At 29.2% G+C, this 19,295-nt stretch overlaps 4 protein-coding genes across 5 annotated transcripts; 1 reads left to right on the top strand and 3 right to left on the bottom strand.

Annotated features, from left to right (window-relative positions):
• The first annotated feature begins 222 nt into the window (after nt 1-222).
• LOC116779523 (endoplasmic reticulum-Golgi intermediate compartment protein 3) lies at nt 223-5,864 on the top strand. The gene is made up of 8 exons (XM_032673867.2): nt 223-446; nt 521-679; nt 748-884; nt 951-1,024; nt 1,391-1,556; nt 2,069-2,258; nt 4,669-4,870; nt 4,945-5,864. The coding sequence occupies exons 1-8, from the start codon at nt 353-355 to the stop codon at nt 5,078-5,080; spliced, it is 1,158 nt and encodes a 385-aa protein (XP_032529758.1). The 5' UTR covers nt 223-352; the 3' UTR covers nt 5,081-5,864.
• On the bottom strand, nt 2,878-3,405 carry LOC116779525 (reactive oxygen species modulator 1). The gene is made up of 2 exons (XM_032673869.2): nt 3,170-3,405; nt 2,878-3,092 (listed from the first exon to the last, which is right to left on the bottom strand). The coding sequence occupies exons 1-2, from the start codon at nt 3,298-3,300 to the stop codon at nt 2,984-2,986; spliced, it is 240 nt and encodes a 79-aa protein (XP_032529760.1). The 5' UTR covers nt 3,301-3,405; the 3' UTR covers nt 2,878-2,983.
• Nucleotides 3,885-6,579, bottom strand: LOC116779524 (transcription termination factor 3, mitochondrial). The gene is made up of 3 exons (XM_032673868.2): nt 6,002-6,579; nt 5,693-5,907; nt 3,885-5,366 (listed from the first exon to the last, which is right to left on the bottom strand). The coding sequence occupies exons 1-3, from the start codon at nt 6,499-6,501 to the stop codon at nt 5,089-5,091; spliced, it is 993 nt and encodes a 330-aa protein (XP_032529759.2). The 5' UTR covers nt 6,502-6,579; the 3' UTR covers nt 3,885-5,088.
• A 1,222-nt stretch (nt 6,580-7,801) lies between these two features.
• Nucleotides 7,802-12,563, bottom strand: LOC116779775 (chitin deacetylase 1). Of its 2 annotated transcripts, none has more exons than XM_032674203.2 (5): nt 12,360-12,563; nt 11,387-11,504; nt 10,514-10,626; nt 9,237-9,386; nt 7,802-9,088 (listed from the first exon to the last, which is right to left on the bottom strand). In XM_032674203.2, the coding sequence occupies exons 1-5, from the start codon at nt 12,409-12,411 to the stop codon at nt 7,929-7,931; spliced, it is 1,593 nt and encodes a 530-aa protein (XP_032530094.1). In that variant the 5' UTR covers nt 12,412-12,563; the 3' UTR covers nt 7,802-7,928. The 2 variants fall into 2 exon arrangements, with proteins under 2 accessions (XP_032530094.1, XP_032530093.1); XM_032674202.2 differs by lacking the exon at nt 10,514-10,626 and adding an exon at nt 10,780-10,910 and having other exon boundaries at nt 12,360-12,562.
• Between the last annotated feature and the right edge of the window lie 6,732 nt (nt 12,564-19,295).

Consider the following 19,295-nt stretch of genomic DNA (forward strand, 5'->3'; position numbering starts at 1 on the left):
TGTTGTTTATAATAAATTGTAATTTTCATTTATTGCTTAATAAAGATATTTAAAACGATAAATGAAATTTTATGTCCAATCACAGTTTATTTTTGTGTTTATTATGTTTCAAATGAAAAAATATTTAAGAATGAAAAATTATTACTAAAAATTATTTTGAAGAGAGATCCTTAAATTATAATTGTTCACCATTGTTAAACCCTTTGAACCAATGACAGTTTGACAGCACAACAGCTGTTTAATTTTCGAATAGCCGATCAAAAGTTTCGTTTAATTTTATTTACTATTAAAGCAATTGTTTGTATAATCGTTTGTGAATTCTTTAAGTTTGGCTTAGTGAGGTTTTAATAATATGGCTTCTCAAATAATTGGTAAATTTAAACAATTGGATGCGTATGCTAAAACATTAGAAGATTTTAGAGTTAAAACAGCGACTGGTGCAATAAGTAACTATATTTATTTTTTTAATAATTTTGTTTTTACTGAAAAGAGTTTGTATAATACTATGAAACTTCTTTAGTTACAGTCACGGGTGCGTTTGTAATGATTTTACTGATAGTTTTGGAGTTGCACACGTATATGTCTCCTAATATATCAGAAGAGCTATTTGTGGACACCTCAAGAGGTCATAAATTAAGGATTAATTTCGATATTGTTGTTCCCAGGATATCCTGTGATTGTAGGTATATTTGGGTCTTACTATTAAAAATTTCAAAAATAAAATAATAAATTAAATTTCTAATTTAGATTTGGTATTGGATGCTATGGACTCATCAGGTGAACAGCATCTGCAGATGGACCACAATGTACACAAAAGAAGATTAGATTTGGATGGTGTTCCTATAAAAGAACCAATAAAGGAGGACATATCCCTTTCATCAACAGTAAGAATTTAATATAGAACTTATCAAAATTGTAACAATATTTTTATAAAATTTGTATTTTTTAAGGTTAAACAAAATAGTTCAGAAATAGCCATAGTTACATGTGGGAGTTGTTATGGAGCAGCATTTAATGATTCACAGTAAGATTTGTTTTTAATTTAATAATAAAATAGAAATTTATACCAAATACTATGTATAGGCCTAAACTTATATTTAATAATAAACTATTACCTACCAGTTCTAATATATAGAAGTTATAATAAAAAAAGAAAGCAAAATAAAAAAAAAATATATGTACTGTTAAAACATTATTCCTATTGTACTAATTACAGTCTTATTGTATTAATGAAAAAAATAATAATATATATATATATATATATATATATATATATGTGTATATATATATTTAAAAATATGAATATATATATATATATATATTGATTATCATATCAAGAATATATATATATATATATATATTCTTGATATGATAATCAACTTTTGTACAGATGTTGTAATACTTGCGAAGATGTTAAAGAAGCATATAGATTAAGACGATGGGCTCTGCCAGATCTAGCAACTGTAGAACAATGTAAGGATGATGATTCATTAGAAAGAACTAATCTAGCTCTCAAAGAAGGATGTCAGATCTATGGTTATATGGAAGTAAATAGGGTAATAGTAAAAATTATTTTTTAAAATTAGCTCTTAACTTAAAAATCTTTGTAGTACTTTATACAAAGTATATTAAATAATTATCATGTAAGTTTAATAATTCCAACTGAAACTGAAACAATTTAACAAAGCCTACATGTAATTCTCTGCCAAAATATATTCTTAACTCTAATATTAAGTAAAGCAGTAAGTAAAGTAAAGTAAAAAAAATCATGAATGTTAATGTTCATCATCCCCTCTTTTGTAATTTAATCTAATGTTGCAATTATTTACTTTTATCAATATTATCCTACATATCTCTGCTTGTTTTCTTCTACATCTCTAAGGTAAGCTTGTAGAGAATGCATCTTAGCAATAACCTTGCCTTCAGAGTTTAGAGCAACATTAGTATGTGTATAAAGAAGATAAATAAATAACTTAATCTCCCGTTTTCTTTATAGACCGCAGTAGTGGCATACCAATAAAACAAATGTTTTTGCTGGTGCAATATTGATGTATGTTTGAACTTTTAGGTAGGAGGAAGTTTCCACATAGCACCAGGTAAAAGTTTCACAATCAATCATGTGCATGTACATGATGTCCAGCCATTCTCTTCATCAGTTTTTAACACTACCCATATTATAAGGCACCTATCATTTGGTTCAGACATTGAAAGTGCAAATACAGCTCCCTTGGATGGAATAACAGGTTTAGCCAAAGAAGGTAAGATTTTTCTTATTTTATAAAAAGTATTTCCCTTATTAATTTTGATAAAATTTAATAGTAATCTACTACCTGTAATGTTTAAAAAAGTGACTAAGTTGTATAGAAATAAAACAATAAATTTAAGTAACATGATAAAAATGTTAACATAATATGATGTAAATTTATTTAAAAGAAAATATTATTTTCACTTTTATAGTGGAAAAATTTATATATCAATTTTGTACCTATTGTATTCAAGTGAAATGCCATAAGCATAAAACACCTGAATTTCTACATAGTCCTTTCGGTAAATGTGATGAAATTAGTTAGTGTTTTTTAAAATAGTACTTTGTTATAAATATAATGATTTGTACAAACAATTCTTAGGTTTCTTATATAATTAGAGAAGATATAAATTAAGAGGAAAATTTATTTTAATTTTATCCTTAGCATTATTTTTGATTAAAACAATTGAACTTATTTATGCTCAATTATTAATTATACTTCTATTGAACTTATACTTACTAACAAAATAATTAATAATTATATATAATTATTTTGTTAACACTTAAACTTCAAAATAGAAAAGAATTTGGAAACTGCATCACATACATATTAAATGATAGAAAGACAGAAATAATAACTTATAACCAAACTTTATTAATTAAATTATGGATAAAATATCTACTTCAAATTATATACAAGTTGAGTTTTGAAATTCCTAAATTTTAGTGTGTGTAATATTAGCATCGGATGCCAGTTCCAATGGCCATAAATGTGCCAAATGTTCCTCCACCTTGAAGCATCACTTTTCCAACCGAATGCACAAGTTCGCGCCCTCTTGCACCATATCTGAGAATTTAATGAATATTGGTTTTAAAGAAATTCTATATTTCAAACACCAATATATTGGATAAATATCCACTAACCTCAATGCAGTGAATCCGCCGAAGAGGCCTCCACTTGCCATTCCAACGCAAAAACCTATCATGAATCCCATTTTCATTTTGTCAAAGCAAGTAGGGCCTTGATTCTGGTACATACCACCCGGCACAGGCATTGTTATAATAAAACAAGTAACCCTATTTCAAAAAAGATAATGAAGCAACTTTGACAAAAAGTTTATCATTCTTTAAATATTCCTTTTTTGTACGTCAAATCTGACAGTCGTATATATTCAAGCCATAGACAATTATATATTATTGATTCAGAATGATGAAAACTTGAAATTATCATCGTAAAATCTAGCTTCTATTTCGGAAATTACTAATTATAGCCTAAAATTAAGAACTATATGATGTGCGCATTAATGAGCAATTTTTTTTTTGTATACAGAAAATGAAAAAAATATTTTTTACCATATTAGGATGAATATCTACGTAGAATTTTAAATACGTACTGTTAACAATTAACATGATCTCCGGATATTGATTATTATTGGCCTTTAAATTTTATTGTTTAAAGTTTGTTTTTTATTTTCTTTTACAGTTCCAGTTATTTTCATACATCGATTTAGTTTATTGATTTTTTTAAAATTATAATGTCTACGTAACATTAATAGTTAACGGAATTAATAATGATTTTTTTTTACATAAACTCGATTGTACAAGAATAGAAAGCAAATGGGTAAATAAATAAACACGATAAACTTACAAGCTGTCTTGTTATGTCATGCAATTATATAAAAATCGAAAAATAAATACACACATAATACAGATATAAATATTAGGATATTAGGGAGTGAACTGGAAAAAAGAAGAGATATATTGCTAAATTTTAGAGCACATGTTTTATTATATAAGTATATAGAATTCCTACATATAAATTTTTGAGACCCGAGTAAAGATCTTTTATTAATAATAATAACAAACATCAGATTCATCAATATTGTTATGTATAATATTCACATGTCTTTTATGATTGCCACTCAACATATTTTAAAAGTTTGAATAAGCTTGTTAAAGCTATTTCCATAATATTATCATATATGGTATCTTTTTGTCAGATTGTAGTGAATAAATTGCAATAGAGATCACCGTAGGATTTTTATTATGAAAGCCGTAAAATATCCATGGATAATTAAGCTGTAAACTACATCCTTTATTTACTAAAGTTTAGCACATAAGTATCTCAGAATATTGGTTAGACCAGAATGTGCAGGATGGAGTTAATTGATATGAATGCAATGTGGTTTTCATTATCATTGCTAAACTCTGTAATCATTCAAAAGAACAACATTTCAAGCCTGCAATAGCATCTACACAGATATGTGGTTCTACAGTTCTTTGTAAATATTTATTTAAATAAAGAATACTTTGATTTCATATAATTTAAAGACTATTTCATTTGATGACTTAATTTTGAGTTAATTGTTTTGCTTGGCTTTGTTGTTAAAAGAAGTACTAAAATGTTCTTGACATTGTTACAGGTGCTGTTATGTTTCAGTATTATTTAAAAATAGTTCCAACAATGTATGTAAAACTGGATGGTACCATTTTACATACTAATCAGTTTTCAGTGACAAGACATCAGAAGTCAGTATCCAATATAAATGTTGAATCCGGAATGCCGGGTGCATTCTTTAGTTATGAATTGTCACCACTCATGGTTAAATATACAGCAAAAGGAAGGTTTGTATTATAAAAATGATAAAGGGACTGTGATACTTCTGTGGATAGTTATTAAATAATTTTTAACATTACAGGTCTATAGGCCACTTTGCCACAAATGTCTGTGCAATTGTAGGTGGAGTGTTCACTGTTGCTGGAATTTTTGATACCCTACTGTATCATTCACTTAATGCATTTCAAAACAAAGTTGTCCTTGGTAAAGCCGGTTAACTTTTCAATTACAATGTTTTTAAAAATGTGTTATAAACATCTATCGTACATTTTGCATAGTCCTTGCAAAATTCTAAATCTGTGCCCTTAAACAATGCCAGTATGGGAACATAATTTTCTTTGGTAGGATCATATTGAGCTCTTCCTAAACTTTTTAAAAAGCTGTGCCTCTGTTTAATTATAAAATTTCTGCACAACAATATTCCTGGTTGTTGCAGTATTGTATTATGAGGAATTTGCATTTCATTGTGAATGTACTGGAATCTTTGTACCAGTGCTTTTTGATCTGCAACAAAAGTTAAATGAATTTATAATTTAGCACATATGCAAAAATTTGCTTAATGAAAAATGAAGGTTATAAAATAATTATCTATTTCTAATTAAAATACAAAAAAAAAAAAATGTTTAAACACTGCTTAAATTGCACATTGTTTTTATAATCTATGTAAATTTATAAGATTATTATTTTGTATCATGTGTTCTTGATTCAAATTGTTTACATAAGAAAATATTTCAAAATAAATGGAATTTTTATAATAATATTAATTATTGTTATATTAGCAATGATTTATAATGACATACAATTATATTTTTAATTGTATTAAAACTTACTTATCATCCATATCTTTGGTTTACTTAATATTAATTGTTTTATTTCTTCATCACTAAATCCAAGTTCCTCTTTGACCACAAAGTTATTTGTGTTTATATGGTGGAGGTTGTATGTTATTATTTTGGGTGCCATTGTTGCTAGTTCTCTAACCTCATTGCCACATAAACTAAATTTTTGTTGAAAAAAACCAAGTCGTTTGTCTATTCGCAGTGTGCTGCAACAGGTCACATATTTGCAATATATTGATAAATTAATATAGAACTTTATAAACTCAATTTAATCTTTCCATAACTCCTTATTCTGCTTACCTATACATCAACCAAAATGGATTTCTTGTGATAATTTCCCTTAATTGAATATCATTAAACTTTTTGGACTTCAAATAGTTTATTCTAACTTCCAAGTCATCTAATGGTTCACATAATATTAATGGATTTTTGGTTATAAAATCTCCCAATTTTTCAACTTCTACATAATCTTTTAAGAAGAGGATGGACTTCTTTATATCTCTCTCAAAATCCAATTTTAATATTTTGTAAACTAGGTGAGGCTTTTTTTCAATTTTACTAAGGTTAACGTTAAGATTTATAAGATTTTGTAACGTTTCGGATTGATTTACATATGCAGCAAGATTAAATGATACTGGAAAGTAAGGTGTTATGTCAGACAAGTCTTTGTTAACATTTTTTGCGACTTGTTGTTGATCTTGGAAAACTTCTAAATCGGCTTTATAAGGCAAAGAACACATATTTCTAGATATTTTCAACCCTCTTTGAATAAAGAGCCAAGATCGCACCGTCCAAGTCATATTTATAATTTTTTGTGTCCAATAAGGTATCGAAATTAACTTTTATGAGTATGGATTAAAAAGTTGTTACTTTGATATAACAAAAGTTTGATATAACAAAAGGACTACTTTGATATAACAGTTATAAAAAAAACTGAATCATTCCCACTTTTAAATAACTACTGTTTGAGTAATTGATAACTAAAAAATAAGAAATATTGTGACTTATATCTAAATGACACTTGACAGTTATAGAAAACATATATTTTTTCAATATGTCCTTTTGGATAGGCTAAGATCTTAGAGTATGCTGCCTAGATGATAACAATTATTACTATATTTTTATAGAACATCTTTTAAACAAAAAAAAAAAAGAAATAAAATACATTGTTATTACCAAAATGTTTCTTAAATTCATATGTCAATGAAACCGATAGGAAAAGAAAAAAGAAGAATTGTAATATTTTTAAGGATGATTATATGATTTTAACGTAAAACTGCATCATAAGCTGCAGAATATCAAACATATTTTCTTCTGTCTAACCTTCAAATACTATATTTTATCAGTCATTAAAAATAAAGTACAGTTTTGGATTTAGAAATAAAAATATTCTAGGATTCATTCATCAAATAGTCTAGGTTTCATATTTAAACAGAAATCTACAGTTTTTATTACGTAGATGTAAAAATCATTATGTAAGTATTGTATATTTATATAATTAAAATAAAATAAAAGTCTATAATTTTTTATTGCATCATAATAAATTCTAATAAATGAGTGATTCAGTAATTATTTATATCATATTTTGATTATTTAAAATATTTTATTATCTTCTAAAATATAATCGTAAATTAAATACAAATTAGTTAAATAAATATTACAAGTTTACCTTGACATGATATTAGACAAAACTGTTATGCTTTATAGCTTATTGTGTTCACAGCTATTTAGGAGTATGTAGGAGTAAAAATTTTATACAATTATTTTCGAATTACAGCAACGTATTTCTAATATTTTTTAATTACAGGTGTTTTTAATAATGGTTTTTATGATCTACATTTGAGTATGTGTGAGAAAGGGTTCTACATATTAATTGGTATCATCATGCATCATGTACGCCAATATTGAAGGTTTGAATTAATAACGGAAATAAATAAAATGTGCAATAAATTCCAATATTTTTTATTAATGTCAATAAGATTGTAACAACCTACATTACTTAATGTAATATTAAGTTCGTCTAAATTCATGGTTAAGTTTAGCAGCAAGACTTATTCGAGTAATTTATAAATATAAAGTTTCATGAAATGTCAACTTAAGTATGGTATGAAAACACATAATTTTTTTATTTAAATTGACACGGATTTCCTGCCACGTAGTTGTATTTATTACATTATTGAGTATTATTTACATGTGTACAGTCTTTTTAAATTCTACTTAAAAGAGATCACTTCCTAACGCTGAAGCCCTCTCCCGTGGGATCTAAAATCCAGGGGTAGTTATTAGGGCATTCCATACAGGTGAAAAGACGCAGTGTCTCGCCTGGCAATTCCCGGGTAGTTAAAGGACACGCATTTGGCAGAGAGCAGAATGGTTGACCTTTTACGTCACATTTGTCTTGTTTCCATTCCGCAAAATCTCTGAGTTGGGACAGTTCTGTGGGGTTCTGCATCCATTGTATCACCTGAATGAGAGAAGTGAAGTAAACATCGTTCTTTTCATTCATTTCTTGGATAAATTTGATAAGTTCATCTCTGAATTCTTTCTTTGACTTGAGCCAAGAAGCATGGAAATGGAAACCAAGAGGGGCACGGTTGGTCGTGTAGTGACGGTTGAAGTTGTGACGAAGAAGACGCGCGAATTGTTCTCCAGTTTGAATGTTTGAACAAGAGTCCACCACGTGACAACCAGGAAGAGATTCATCAAAGGTTGGGTCATCTCTTCTGTCAAGTTCATTCATAACCATTTCCCAGACTGGGTGACTCCTTGAGGGACAGTTATGGGCGTTTCCATTACACTTATGTGGCATGCGGAAGAATAATGTGTAAGGCCAGATAGGGACACGACCTAGGGGTGCGGTTATAGAAGCATCATATACAAAGTATTGGTCAGTCATCATTTCAAATTGTTTATTTCCTCCAACTCTCAGGTATGGGGCTCTTACTCCAATAATGGAAGCATCGCTAATGTTCGCAAAACGTTCAATTATAAGACGCGCTCCAGCCATTTCGGCTAACCAATCGTCATAGCTTCCACTGGTCCAATAGTTAGGATCATCTTTATGTGTGATTGAGAAAACTGCGATTTCGTGTCCCCTGCGGTGTAATTCCTGAATAGCAGCGTAGTTACTGTATTTGTGGGAGACAAAGAATGTACCACGGATCTGACAACCATTAGGATTTTGGTGGTTTCCATTGAAGATCTGGTCGTACAAGTCAATGTTGTCAACGTTTACAGCACCGTTGAAGGTGATTGTGATCATCTGAGGGACTTGACTAGGCTCCAAGCCTCCGGGGATACGAGTACCATCAGCTGAGCAGAAGCAATCAGGAAGTTTGCATTGGCTGGTATCGCAGTCTGGTGCTCTATTAGGGTCCAAATCGACGGCTGTTAAATATAATATGTATATGTTAATAATCAATATTCCATCCTTATATAATAAAATTATTTGATTTGGAATGATATTCAAAGTTTTTACATGTTTATAAATATATATCATAAAGTAATCATTCATTTAAAATAAAAAAGTAATTACTGCAAGCATTTTCATCAGATTCATCTTTGCAGTCTGGTTTTCCGTTACAGAATAATTCTTTCTCGATGCAGTCACCACTTCCGCAAGCAAGCTTGCCTTCGGAGCAAATTGGTTCATCAGTCTTCAGAATGGGCAGAATTTTTCTTGGTTCTGAAATATATATCTAAAGTTAATATGCATAATCTTGAACATTTTCGTAGAAACGTCGTTCCTTATCGCTACAAAAAAAGGAAAAGGACTTGAAAGTGACCAACTCAGTATCTATTTTCGATTGCTCTTGCTGTGTATTAATACATTCTCTGTGTCTCGTTCATTATAAGAAGTGATAAGAGTGAAAAGATTTCGTGTAGAAAGATGAAGTGGTTGCGTTGTCACAAGAAGTATTAATGAAGGATAGATGGGCTTTTTAGATTTTAGAGAAACAGAGTTTCAGATCAATTAGTCACAAGGGAAAGACTTAGTGATAAACTAAATTTGAATATGAGCTTAGAGGTAGACAATTGAGAGGACTATTTTTTACAATAATATAGGCTATATTTTTACTACAATATAGCCTATATTGTAATTTAAGATGTTAAAAGGAAAAGTAAACAACACCAATGATTAACAGTAATGTAAAAGAAAAGAAACGATGACTAGAATGTAATGTTTACGTGGTTACACTTTTTAATCTCATTTTATATTTTAATCCCTTGTATTACTATCTTGTTCCCAGTTTTTGTGTAACCAAATAACCATTGACTTGATAGAGTAAAAAATCTAAATTTCACCAAATACCTATATTAGAGAAGCATTATTGTATGATACAGATTTACGTGATTAAGCGGAGTTTAAAGAGTTGAACAGTTTCCAAAGCTCAGTACTATTAAAGGGGCTTAGAAAATATAAGTAGAATTTTTAGAAAGCTTGTTAGTAGTTAAAGTTATGAAAAGCATCAGCAATAGAAAGAGAATTGCAAAGTAATGTGTTGTAAATGAATCACGAATATTTTATCCAGAATGAAATAGAAAATTATTGTTGAAGTGGAAGTTTTCATAAAAATTACAAGAGTACAAGAAAACAAAAGTTTAAAAATTGTTTTTACACATTAGTGTATTTTTATAAAAATATCATCTAATGTGTTTTTTCTACGTTATGTTATTGTGTGCTTTCTCCTGTTGTGGACGGTTTCCTTAGTTCTGGGACTCATGCAGTTTACCAAAATCTACAGTGCGACGCGGCCTCACACCAAAGCTCGGATTGCTGCCTACTCGCGAAAAACTTTTTATCGCACTTACTCTCAATTTTGTCACAGTTGGTCACTTTACCCTTCCAGTCGCAGGTTTGTTTATCAAGATCGAAAGACAGTCCAGACGGGCATGTGATCTGTTTAAGACCTGACCTAGTGCACCTGCGTCGATAAGAATAATAACATCTTTAATTTATGTATAAAATCAGGAAGTGTGCCCACGAAAGACCAACGATACTGGAATTTTCCGACATTAAATGTCAAGTCGGATGTTAGCCCTTCGCACGACCACTCCCTGTTATTGGCGAAACTTACTTTCTAGTTTATCACAATTCTTAACATGTGTTTTCCAATCACATGTCTGGCGGTCGATATCGAATGCTAGTCCACCAGGGCAGCGCACTGAAGCGAGCCTTGTGACGCCATTTTCACCTCCTTTGTCACACCTGTACACAGCCATACTTTCAACGGAGAATCTCACTTTCATTGTATATTGTTTAGTGGATAAACAAAACTACACTCCGAAACTTAAGTCATTAAAAAAAAATTCGTTGATGATGTTTTTTATTTAAATAAAATATTCATAATAATAATATATTATATACCTCCCTGAAAACAATGTCTGAAAAAAGTTATAAATTGTGTTTAAGGTGTTCATAGAGCCATTGTTATATTTTAAGAAATCCAAATAAAACTATGACTAATATTCAAGTCACAGCGGCGACCATTCCGTTCACTGGCTGGAATATCAAGTTCTTGCATACCAATGGAGTGCATTTAATTATTTGCTTTAACTAAACAGCCTTCGCAAATATCTTACCTTCATCTTTAAGTGATTTATTCAGTAATAGATTTATAGGATTTAATGATTATATATAATAAAAAAAAGTTTTGTATTGTTTCCTTTGTCTAAACCACTCACCGAACTACTTCTCGGCAATCGCCTTCGGTAGACAATCTAAAGTATTCATCTCCAGGACGTCCGTCACAAAGCTGTTCAGGATTCTGTTCATCATCACCGTCATCGTCTTGTGCCTTAACTATTGAAAAAATTTAAATAAAAAAATAATAATTTTGTAAGTAGTTTTTCCGTTCCGTAGAAACTTTTATTCGATTAATTTAGTCAAACCAATAAAGACGGTAGGTTAAAAAAATGTTTTGTCCTATTAACTACACGTATGTATTTTTTATTATTCTTCATTACAAATTGTTGCATTTTAAATTAGGTATGAAGCCATAGCATTATAGCAACTTAACACGCTTGTTGAGTAACAGCTAAAGCCACGATTACCAAACGCCTGTGTTGGAATGTTGTACCGTTTCAGTTCGGCGTAAAATGTAGTTGTTTCGTAGGTAACATTCAAGATTATTATTACTATTAATATTATTTAATATATAATTAATCATCAGAAATAAAAATAACAAATTGCGTCGGCAACAATCGAGTCACTAACGGCATTGAAAGGTAAAACGTTGAAAAGAAATCGAGGTCAACGCCGGCCACGTAAGTAACCGGTGTTCTTTCTCATTCCATGTTTAAATATCTTTACGTAAGCTTATTATAATAATAAGCTCATTTTAAGCATTTCAAAAGTAGGCCTTATATTTACGTAATATTAAGCATAAAAATATTCAAATAAAAACCGGATTCATAAGCTAAGTTTATATAATATTTTTTAATCAATTAAAATTTTAAATAATAAAAACCATCCCAAATTTTTCAAATACAAACTAAATAATAATATTTTTTAATAATTTATTATTAAAAAATCTTACAAATATAGAGCTGAAAAATTATTTACGCAATTTTTGATAGATTTGCAATATTTTTGTTATATTCTATTATAAATCAAATATAAAAAAAGAATAATATTATTATAAATAATTGAACTCACCAGAGTAGGCAAGGAGTAGTACCCCAAGTAGAAGGTACGCGTGTCGAGCCATGGCGCTCGGCGAAGACTGGCCGGTGCGTCTCGCTCCACAAGAAAGTGCAAGAGGTGCCTACTGCCCCTCTTTATCTATTTATATAACCAACAAGCCTCGACACCAGCGGAGAGACTCCGCCCGTCCTGTACGCACTGTAACTCCAGTCGTTATAAGATATCACTACAACCGCGCAGCTTATAAAAAGCACACGGTTCATGCTCTTCGACACAAAGCATCTAAAATGTAATATGTTAATTAAATTAACTAATTAGAATTGTAACAGAAATATAATTATTAGTAGGATATTATTATTATTTTTTCAATTATTTTTTTAAATTTCGTGTTGGTGGATTTTTTTCTGCATACCCACATTATTTGAGCAAAACCCATTACTTTACGTAATGTATGTTTAAGCTATTTGGAAAGGTCTTTAAACTTTAAATTTCTGATTACTTTAGAATTACCATCCTTCTAAACATCCATTAAATAAACAAATTTCCATTAATGACATTTAACTGAAGCTAACTTGAAATAGACTCAAATACAGACTTGTAATGCGATGGTGTATAAAATTAATTATAACCATTCAACGGAAAAATTTAAATGCATCGGGAAGACTGCATATGAATTAGATTTTTTTTTAAATTATTAGTTGTATATGTAACCTATTTAGTATTGAAACATATTTTGTAAGGATATTTTTAATGACATAATAACTTATTTTTTATCGATTCTAAAACACTTTTTAGATTATTTTTTCATTTGGTTGACATGGATATATGGCCCAAAAAATATTTACATTTTCTTAATTTCAAAAAAATATATATTTAAAACCCTCATTTCTCGATTTTAAATAACCAGTTAGGAATTTTTTAATAGCTATTAAACTTGTGTATTCTAAGATAGACTTATATGTGTGTAAAATTTTGTGTATGTGTGTCTAATCTTAATATATAAATACACAAATAGATGAGAAACTAGAAAAAAAAATTTCGTAATTATATACAATGATCGTCTGACCTTTATGTCTAAGCGACTACTAAAAATATTAATTTTAAAATTCAACTAAATTTTTAATTTGTGAAAATATTAATAAGTAGATTCTTTTTGTAACACATTTTCGATAAAATTTCACGATTTTTTTTAAGAAATATGTAGAATGCATACAAAAGAAATAGAAAGATACATCCTAATTGAACGTTTTATAAAACTATCAAAATTTGCCTGGTTTGTTTAGAAAGTACGTTTAACACTATATAAAGTTTTGGCACATAATTTAACAACGTCTGTGCGTTACACTCTTACTTTTGCATTTGAAAAACTTCCATAAATTATTGATAACATAATAAGATACAAATAGCTAAACTTATATCAATAAAATTCATTTACTTTTAATAACACACTTTTAATAATTAAATCACATTATTATATAAAATTTAAATAACATATACTGTGTCTAGTTGATTAGCATAGCGGTAAGAAAATTCTATTAAGATTCACTTTCGATTATCGTCTGTACCTGTTTTGTTAAATTTATGTCAATGTCATATAAATGTAGAGAGAAGAACCAAAATTGTATTCTGATTTACATAATTAGCTTATATTATACTAATGAAGGACGAGGCATTTAAAAGCTAACGTGATATATTGTAAATATTATAATATATTCGTTTTACTACGTTCACCGTTTCTTTGAAGTTAAAGAATTGTATTTCTTTACCATAACCGTAACTATAACCGCAAATAGAGTATTTCTTTATAGAATTTTTCCATGTTTCTCTATTTTCTTATTTAGTCTCATTCTACTAAAACTATCAATGACAATGTTTGTTATTATATATTATAATGTAGGTAACTTTTTTTAATATTTTTTTTTTAAGATTTAAAGATAATAAATATATTGTTATATGATTTTGTTGACAATGAAAAGGTTGTTTCTATAATGCTGTGGTTCTGCATATATATAAATTTTCTAAAAACAGTTTTAAATCGAGAGCGTTTCATTCTTTATGACTCAAAGGGAAAAAATATCAAAAGAAAAAGCTATAGGTCCATAATAGGAGGTTACCAGATATGTTTCCTTGAATATAAACAATATCATTTAACAATATGAGATAACTGCAAGTAATTATTTTGAAGAGGATGAGTGGCCTTGTGACAATATCCGGGTGTATCTCGTTATGTAACACAAGTACTGTGGCGAACGCGGGGCTCCGTGGCAAGCTCGGAGTGGCACCGTCGCTTGACTTGTAATATGGCGGCGTTATTAGCTCAATGTTGACACGAGACCTAAATATTTGACCTGACATTTTTGATACTAAACAAATGATTAAGAAATTGATAGTAAAACTTGTGTTCGCAATAGGTCATGTATACTATTAAATTGCAAGTTTAATTAATCGTCAAATGGATATATAATTTTTTTTTATTACTTTATCAAAATTTATTAAAGCAATGAAAATGCATAATAAAGTGATTAAAGAAAGACATTTTATTGCTATGTTATTAGTGAAACAAATGAATGGTTATACGTCTATAGAAAACATGGCGCAGACAGCATGAAATGTATATTGTATAAGGAGGTATTCATATGCAATGTTTGACTATTAGAAAGTAATATGTCTTGCCAAGCTAGACCTAACATTTTAAAATACAAGCTAACATTTTATCTAAAACGACGCCATCTCAAATTTTAAAAACATAACTACCCACACTCAAAACTGATAATTTTTAAAGGAAATTTGTTTGAATGTTATTTCTTTTGTCATATTATGTGTTATTATTATTTCATATGAAATGATTTATTAATATTTTTGTTCAAATACACGGAAAGAGACGGTTAATATTGATAATATTAACCGCGTATATTAGAGTTCAACGAGCTACTCGTGTACTACAGTACCCATGTACTCGTATTTATAAGTTGCGTTCAAGTGTTTTGAGGAGGTTCGAGAATATAAAGCCAGGTCGTCGACTGCGCATAGCTATACGGTACAAATACTTGTTAAACATTTATTATTCTTAAATAATTTAAGCTCTGTCATTATGTATTGGGTTCAAAATTGTTTGAATAATATATAATAAACAATTTATGTTATCGAAGTTTATTTGAAATTACAAAATTAATTCCATAAATCTATCTTACCTACATATAGCGAGTGATCGATGAAAAAAAATCTTTTGATTTTAAATTTCGTTGTTTGAAATTCCATCATATCAATAACTTCTTCATTGCGCAATATTTCGTAGTTTATTGAGACTTAGACGGATTTAATGCTGTTTTACAATTTAATATGTTTTTGCATTTACAAAGACCATTTCTACATATCGTGTTATTTTTAATGTAAATTTTTAACATTTAAGTAATATTTTATTCTATTCAGAGAGCATAAATTATTAATTAGTTACCTACTGAACTATTCAAAGGTCAGAAGAATATTAAATGTGGTCCAAACTTATGACCGATGTGGACAAACTAGCCCCTAGCTTGAAGGAACTAGCCAGATTTGTAATGTTAATTTATATAATTTTTTAACACACGTTAGATGTATCATGCCAAACATTCGTTTATTGTGCACGTAACTGCATATTGGAAACTGGAAATCTTCGGAAAGTTACGCAATTAGAATTCGACGTGAAAGTATAGGCGATATAAATGCCTAAACAATTGTATAAAATACTTACATACTCTTGATATGATTTGACTTAAAACACTTTCAATGAAGGAAACGATGTCGGATAAAAAAACATGGAACATGGAAGTGAATCCGGAACACAAGACATAAACTAGACATTGCCATTCGTAGAAGTAGAAGGTGTTATTACGTGGGGAAGTGTAGAGGTTGAAATTTTGATTCTTGGTCATTTAATTTTTTATATCATTACGAACTTACATATATAATGATGTATTATGATGTATATATATAATGATGTATTATGTAGTTTTTAATGATTAAATGAAATCATTGCAAATGAAATCATTTGCAAATCACTTGCATTTAATCATTTTGAAGTTCATTATCATCCGACTCATAATTTTAAGTTTAAACCAGAAGATTTGCTCTTATCCCTCTGTTTGTATATATGTATATAGTATATCATGTAGCGTTTAAAGGTTATAACAAGTTAAAAATAAAGTGAATGAGATGCGCCGTGTAAAGGCACGTCAACGCAATCACAATGACAACGAGCGTCGCGGCGGCAAGTAGGCGCGCAACAGTCAAGGATCCTTCAACATATTTCCTTTCACTTGCGACAATTCATACACACCTATGTATCTAACGTATATCTGTAGCTAGTATATATGTACGTAATTTTATATTACTAATAAGGCCAACGACTATATGTACTAGTGTTCATTATAAATAATTTATTTACCATTTTAATCACTGTAACCTGACCACAAAAATTGATGAGTTTCTTCATGGTCTTAAAATTAGTTTTAATTAATGTAAACAAATTGTTAATAAAGTATCAGTTTATATTTTTTAGGTTTAGTTTCAAGTTACTAACAACTATATAATACGAACTATTGTTGCAAAATCATGTTCTTCATTAACACTTTGTCTACTTTCATATTAAATTTCGTTCATGTCGTTTTGCCGTAAAAAGGTCAAAACGAAAAGATAGTCAGACGCTGTTGCTTTCGCATTTACAATAACATTATGAATACTTCAGAGAAGTGTTATGAAAGAGTGAACCCATAATCATGTCTTATTTTTCCTCCACGACTTGAACCAACAAGGAAAACGTTTTGTTATTAGCTGGCCAATTTAACCTTGCGTTAACACACTCAGACGATTTGGGTTTTTAAAATGCACTACTACCTGTACGGTATGCATGTTCAAAACAATTTTTTATGATCCTGAATTCTCGTTTATTATTTCGTAAACGTACCGACTTAAAAATGTATTCAACTAACATATTTAATCGTTTTAATGTTAATATCTACGGGAGTTATATTATTGTACCAGTCTCACCCTTACGTAATGTCATGTTTTTGAGAAGTGGCTTCAAATAAATAATGGCACGACTGCTCGCTCTGTCCGATGACTTTCACTGCTTTCACCATCTGCATTGCGCTTCTTTACATTTACAATTTTTATTATACAAACTCAACTAACTCTCTATTTGTTTTGATGGTGCAAACAATACCTATCGATTACGATTGTCCTTATTTTGTGTCCATTTACTCCACACGTTGCAAAATTAAATGGAAAGTTATTGTGTTGTATACAGATGTGAGATCGATGGTGATGATGTGCAACGAACCGCCCACGTGGAGGTCGATGTGTCAGCCAGGGAGGCGTCGAGCCGGAGACACGCCGTGTTGGTGGATCCCATGGCTATTGTCTGTTTCCATTGTTGCGTATACAGTATTATGAATCAAATATTATTGTTACATGATTAGTCAATGATAATTCTAAGTACTGCTTATTTTTATGGCGTATACTCATATAAAAAAAGAAATGTAGGTCTAGATCTAGAATTTGTTTTATTGTTTTTTTTATAAGTAAGTAATCTATTTAGTACTTTATACATTACCGGTGACTAAAGAGTAATTAAATTTAAAATGAAATAAATTTCTGTTGATAAAAAATTTCTCATTTCTGTTGGAGTTCCATGATTGCTAAGGAATTTCAATATATTAGGAAATACTTACATTTGTGAAAGTTATCTGCAAGATAAAATCAACATAAGAATTGTATACTAGCAACAAAAGTTTCATTTTGATTTTGTTTGCTATTTGTGTGTTTCTGGAGCATGTTTTATACTATATAGAACTTTTCTTGTAACAAATGTAATATTATTAATGATTATTACAAGAAAATAAATTTTATTCTTAACATTTTGGTTAAACAGTACAAGATAATATGTTTTAGCTCATTAGAAAACAGAGTTAATATAAATGAATCGGAATTACAGCGCAACGGAAGTTTCGTATTAGCTGTGTAATTTAACAGTACAATAAAACAAATGTTCTTATATATAATTTTGTAAAAACATATGATTGATTACACGTAGTGGTTTAAATGAATTACACGTAGTTTATCATGTTACTCGTGTAAATTTTTCGAGTTTCGATATCAAAAATTTTAAATTTAATATATTTTTTTATTCTTTTCATCGGATTCCAAGAAGATGATGGTTTTATTGGTTTGTGTTCCCTCTTATTGTTTGTTCGTATAAATAGTATATTATTATTTAAAAGTGAGTATAAAAAAGAAGACAAATTAATAATCAAATTCTGCAGCTAAATTCTGAACTGGTTGTACGATGTTGAGGTGAATTAGTCGTCATGACACAAGAAGAATCACGTAATTTCATAACATAATAATACTACGCAAAGAATTGAAAAAAAGAGTAAGTTTTATTTTATTTTAAATAATTACTTGACTTAAACCCTTAAAAGGAGTTAATTTCCGCATATTTATCATAACTTTACAAGGTGCAGAAAATTTTACTTACTATATGTAAATGTTTTATTATCTATAAAAACAGGAAACTGATATGACAGCAAAATTATTAAGGTCCCCTTAAAAGTTCCGTGCCACGATTTTATAAATCTGAACCCATATCAATTTGTTATAGGATGCCAAACTTCAACTTAAGCCATTACTTTTGAAGCTATAAATAACATCCAATATGTGAATTGTGAATGTACATAAAACCTCCTTAATGTGTTGTTTTCTATCTTTATAACAAAAAGTATAATTATAACAAGTTGTCAGTATAAAATGTAACAAAATATAAGGTATTTTGTGAGGAATCGAATGTTGGTATGATTCAGAAAATTATTGACAATTAAAGAATTCAAATCATTTCGCAATTCCGATTAGTAAGTCATGAAGGAATGCAGGCATGTACCACAAGCAAATTATAATTTATAATTTCCTTTGTGT

This window comes from Danaus plexippus, chromosome 2 (assembly GCF_018135715.1).
Source record: "Danaus plexippus chromosome 2, MEX_DaPlex, whole genome shotgun sequence".
NCBI lineage: Eukaryota > Metazoa > Arthropoda > Insecta > Lepidoptera > Nymphalidae > Danaus > Danaus plexippus.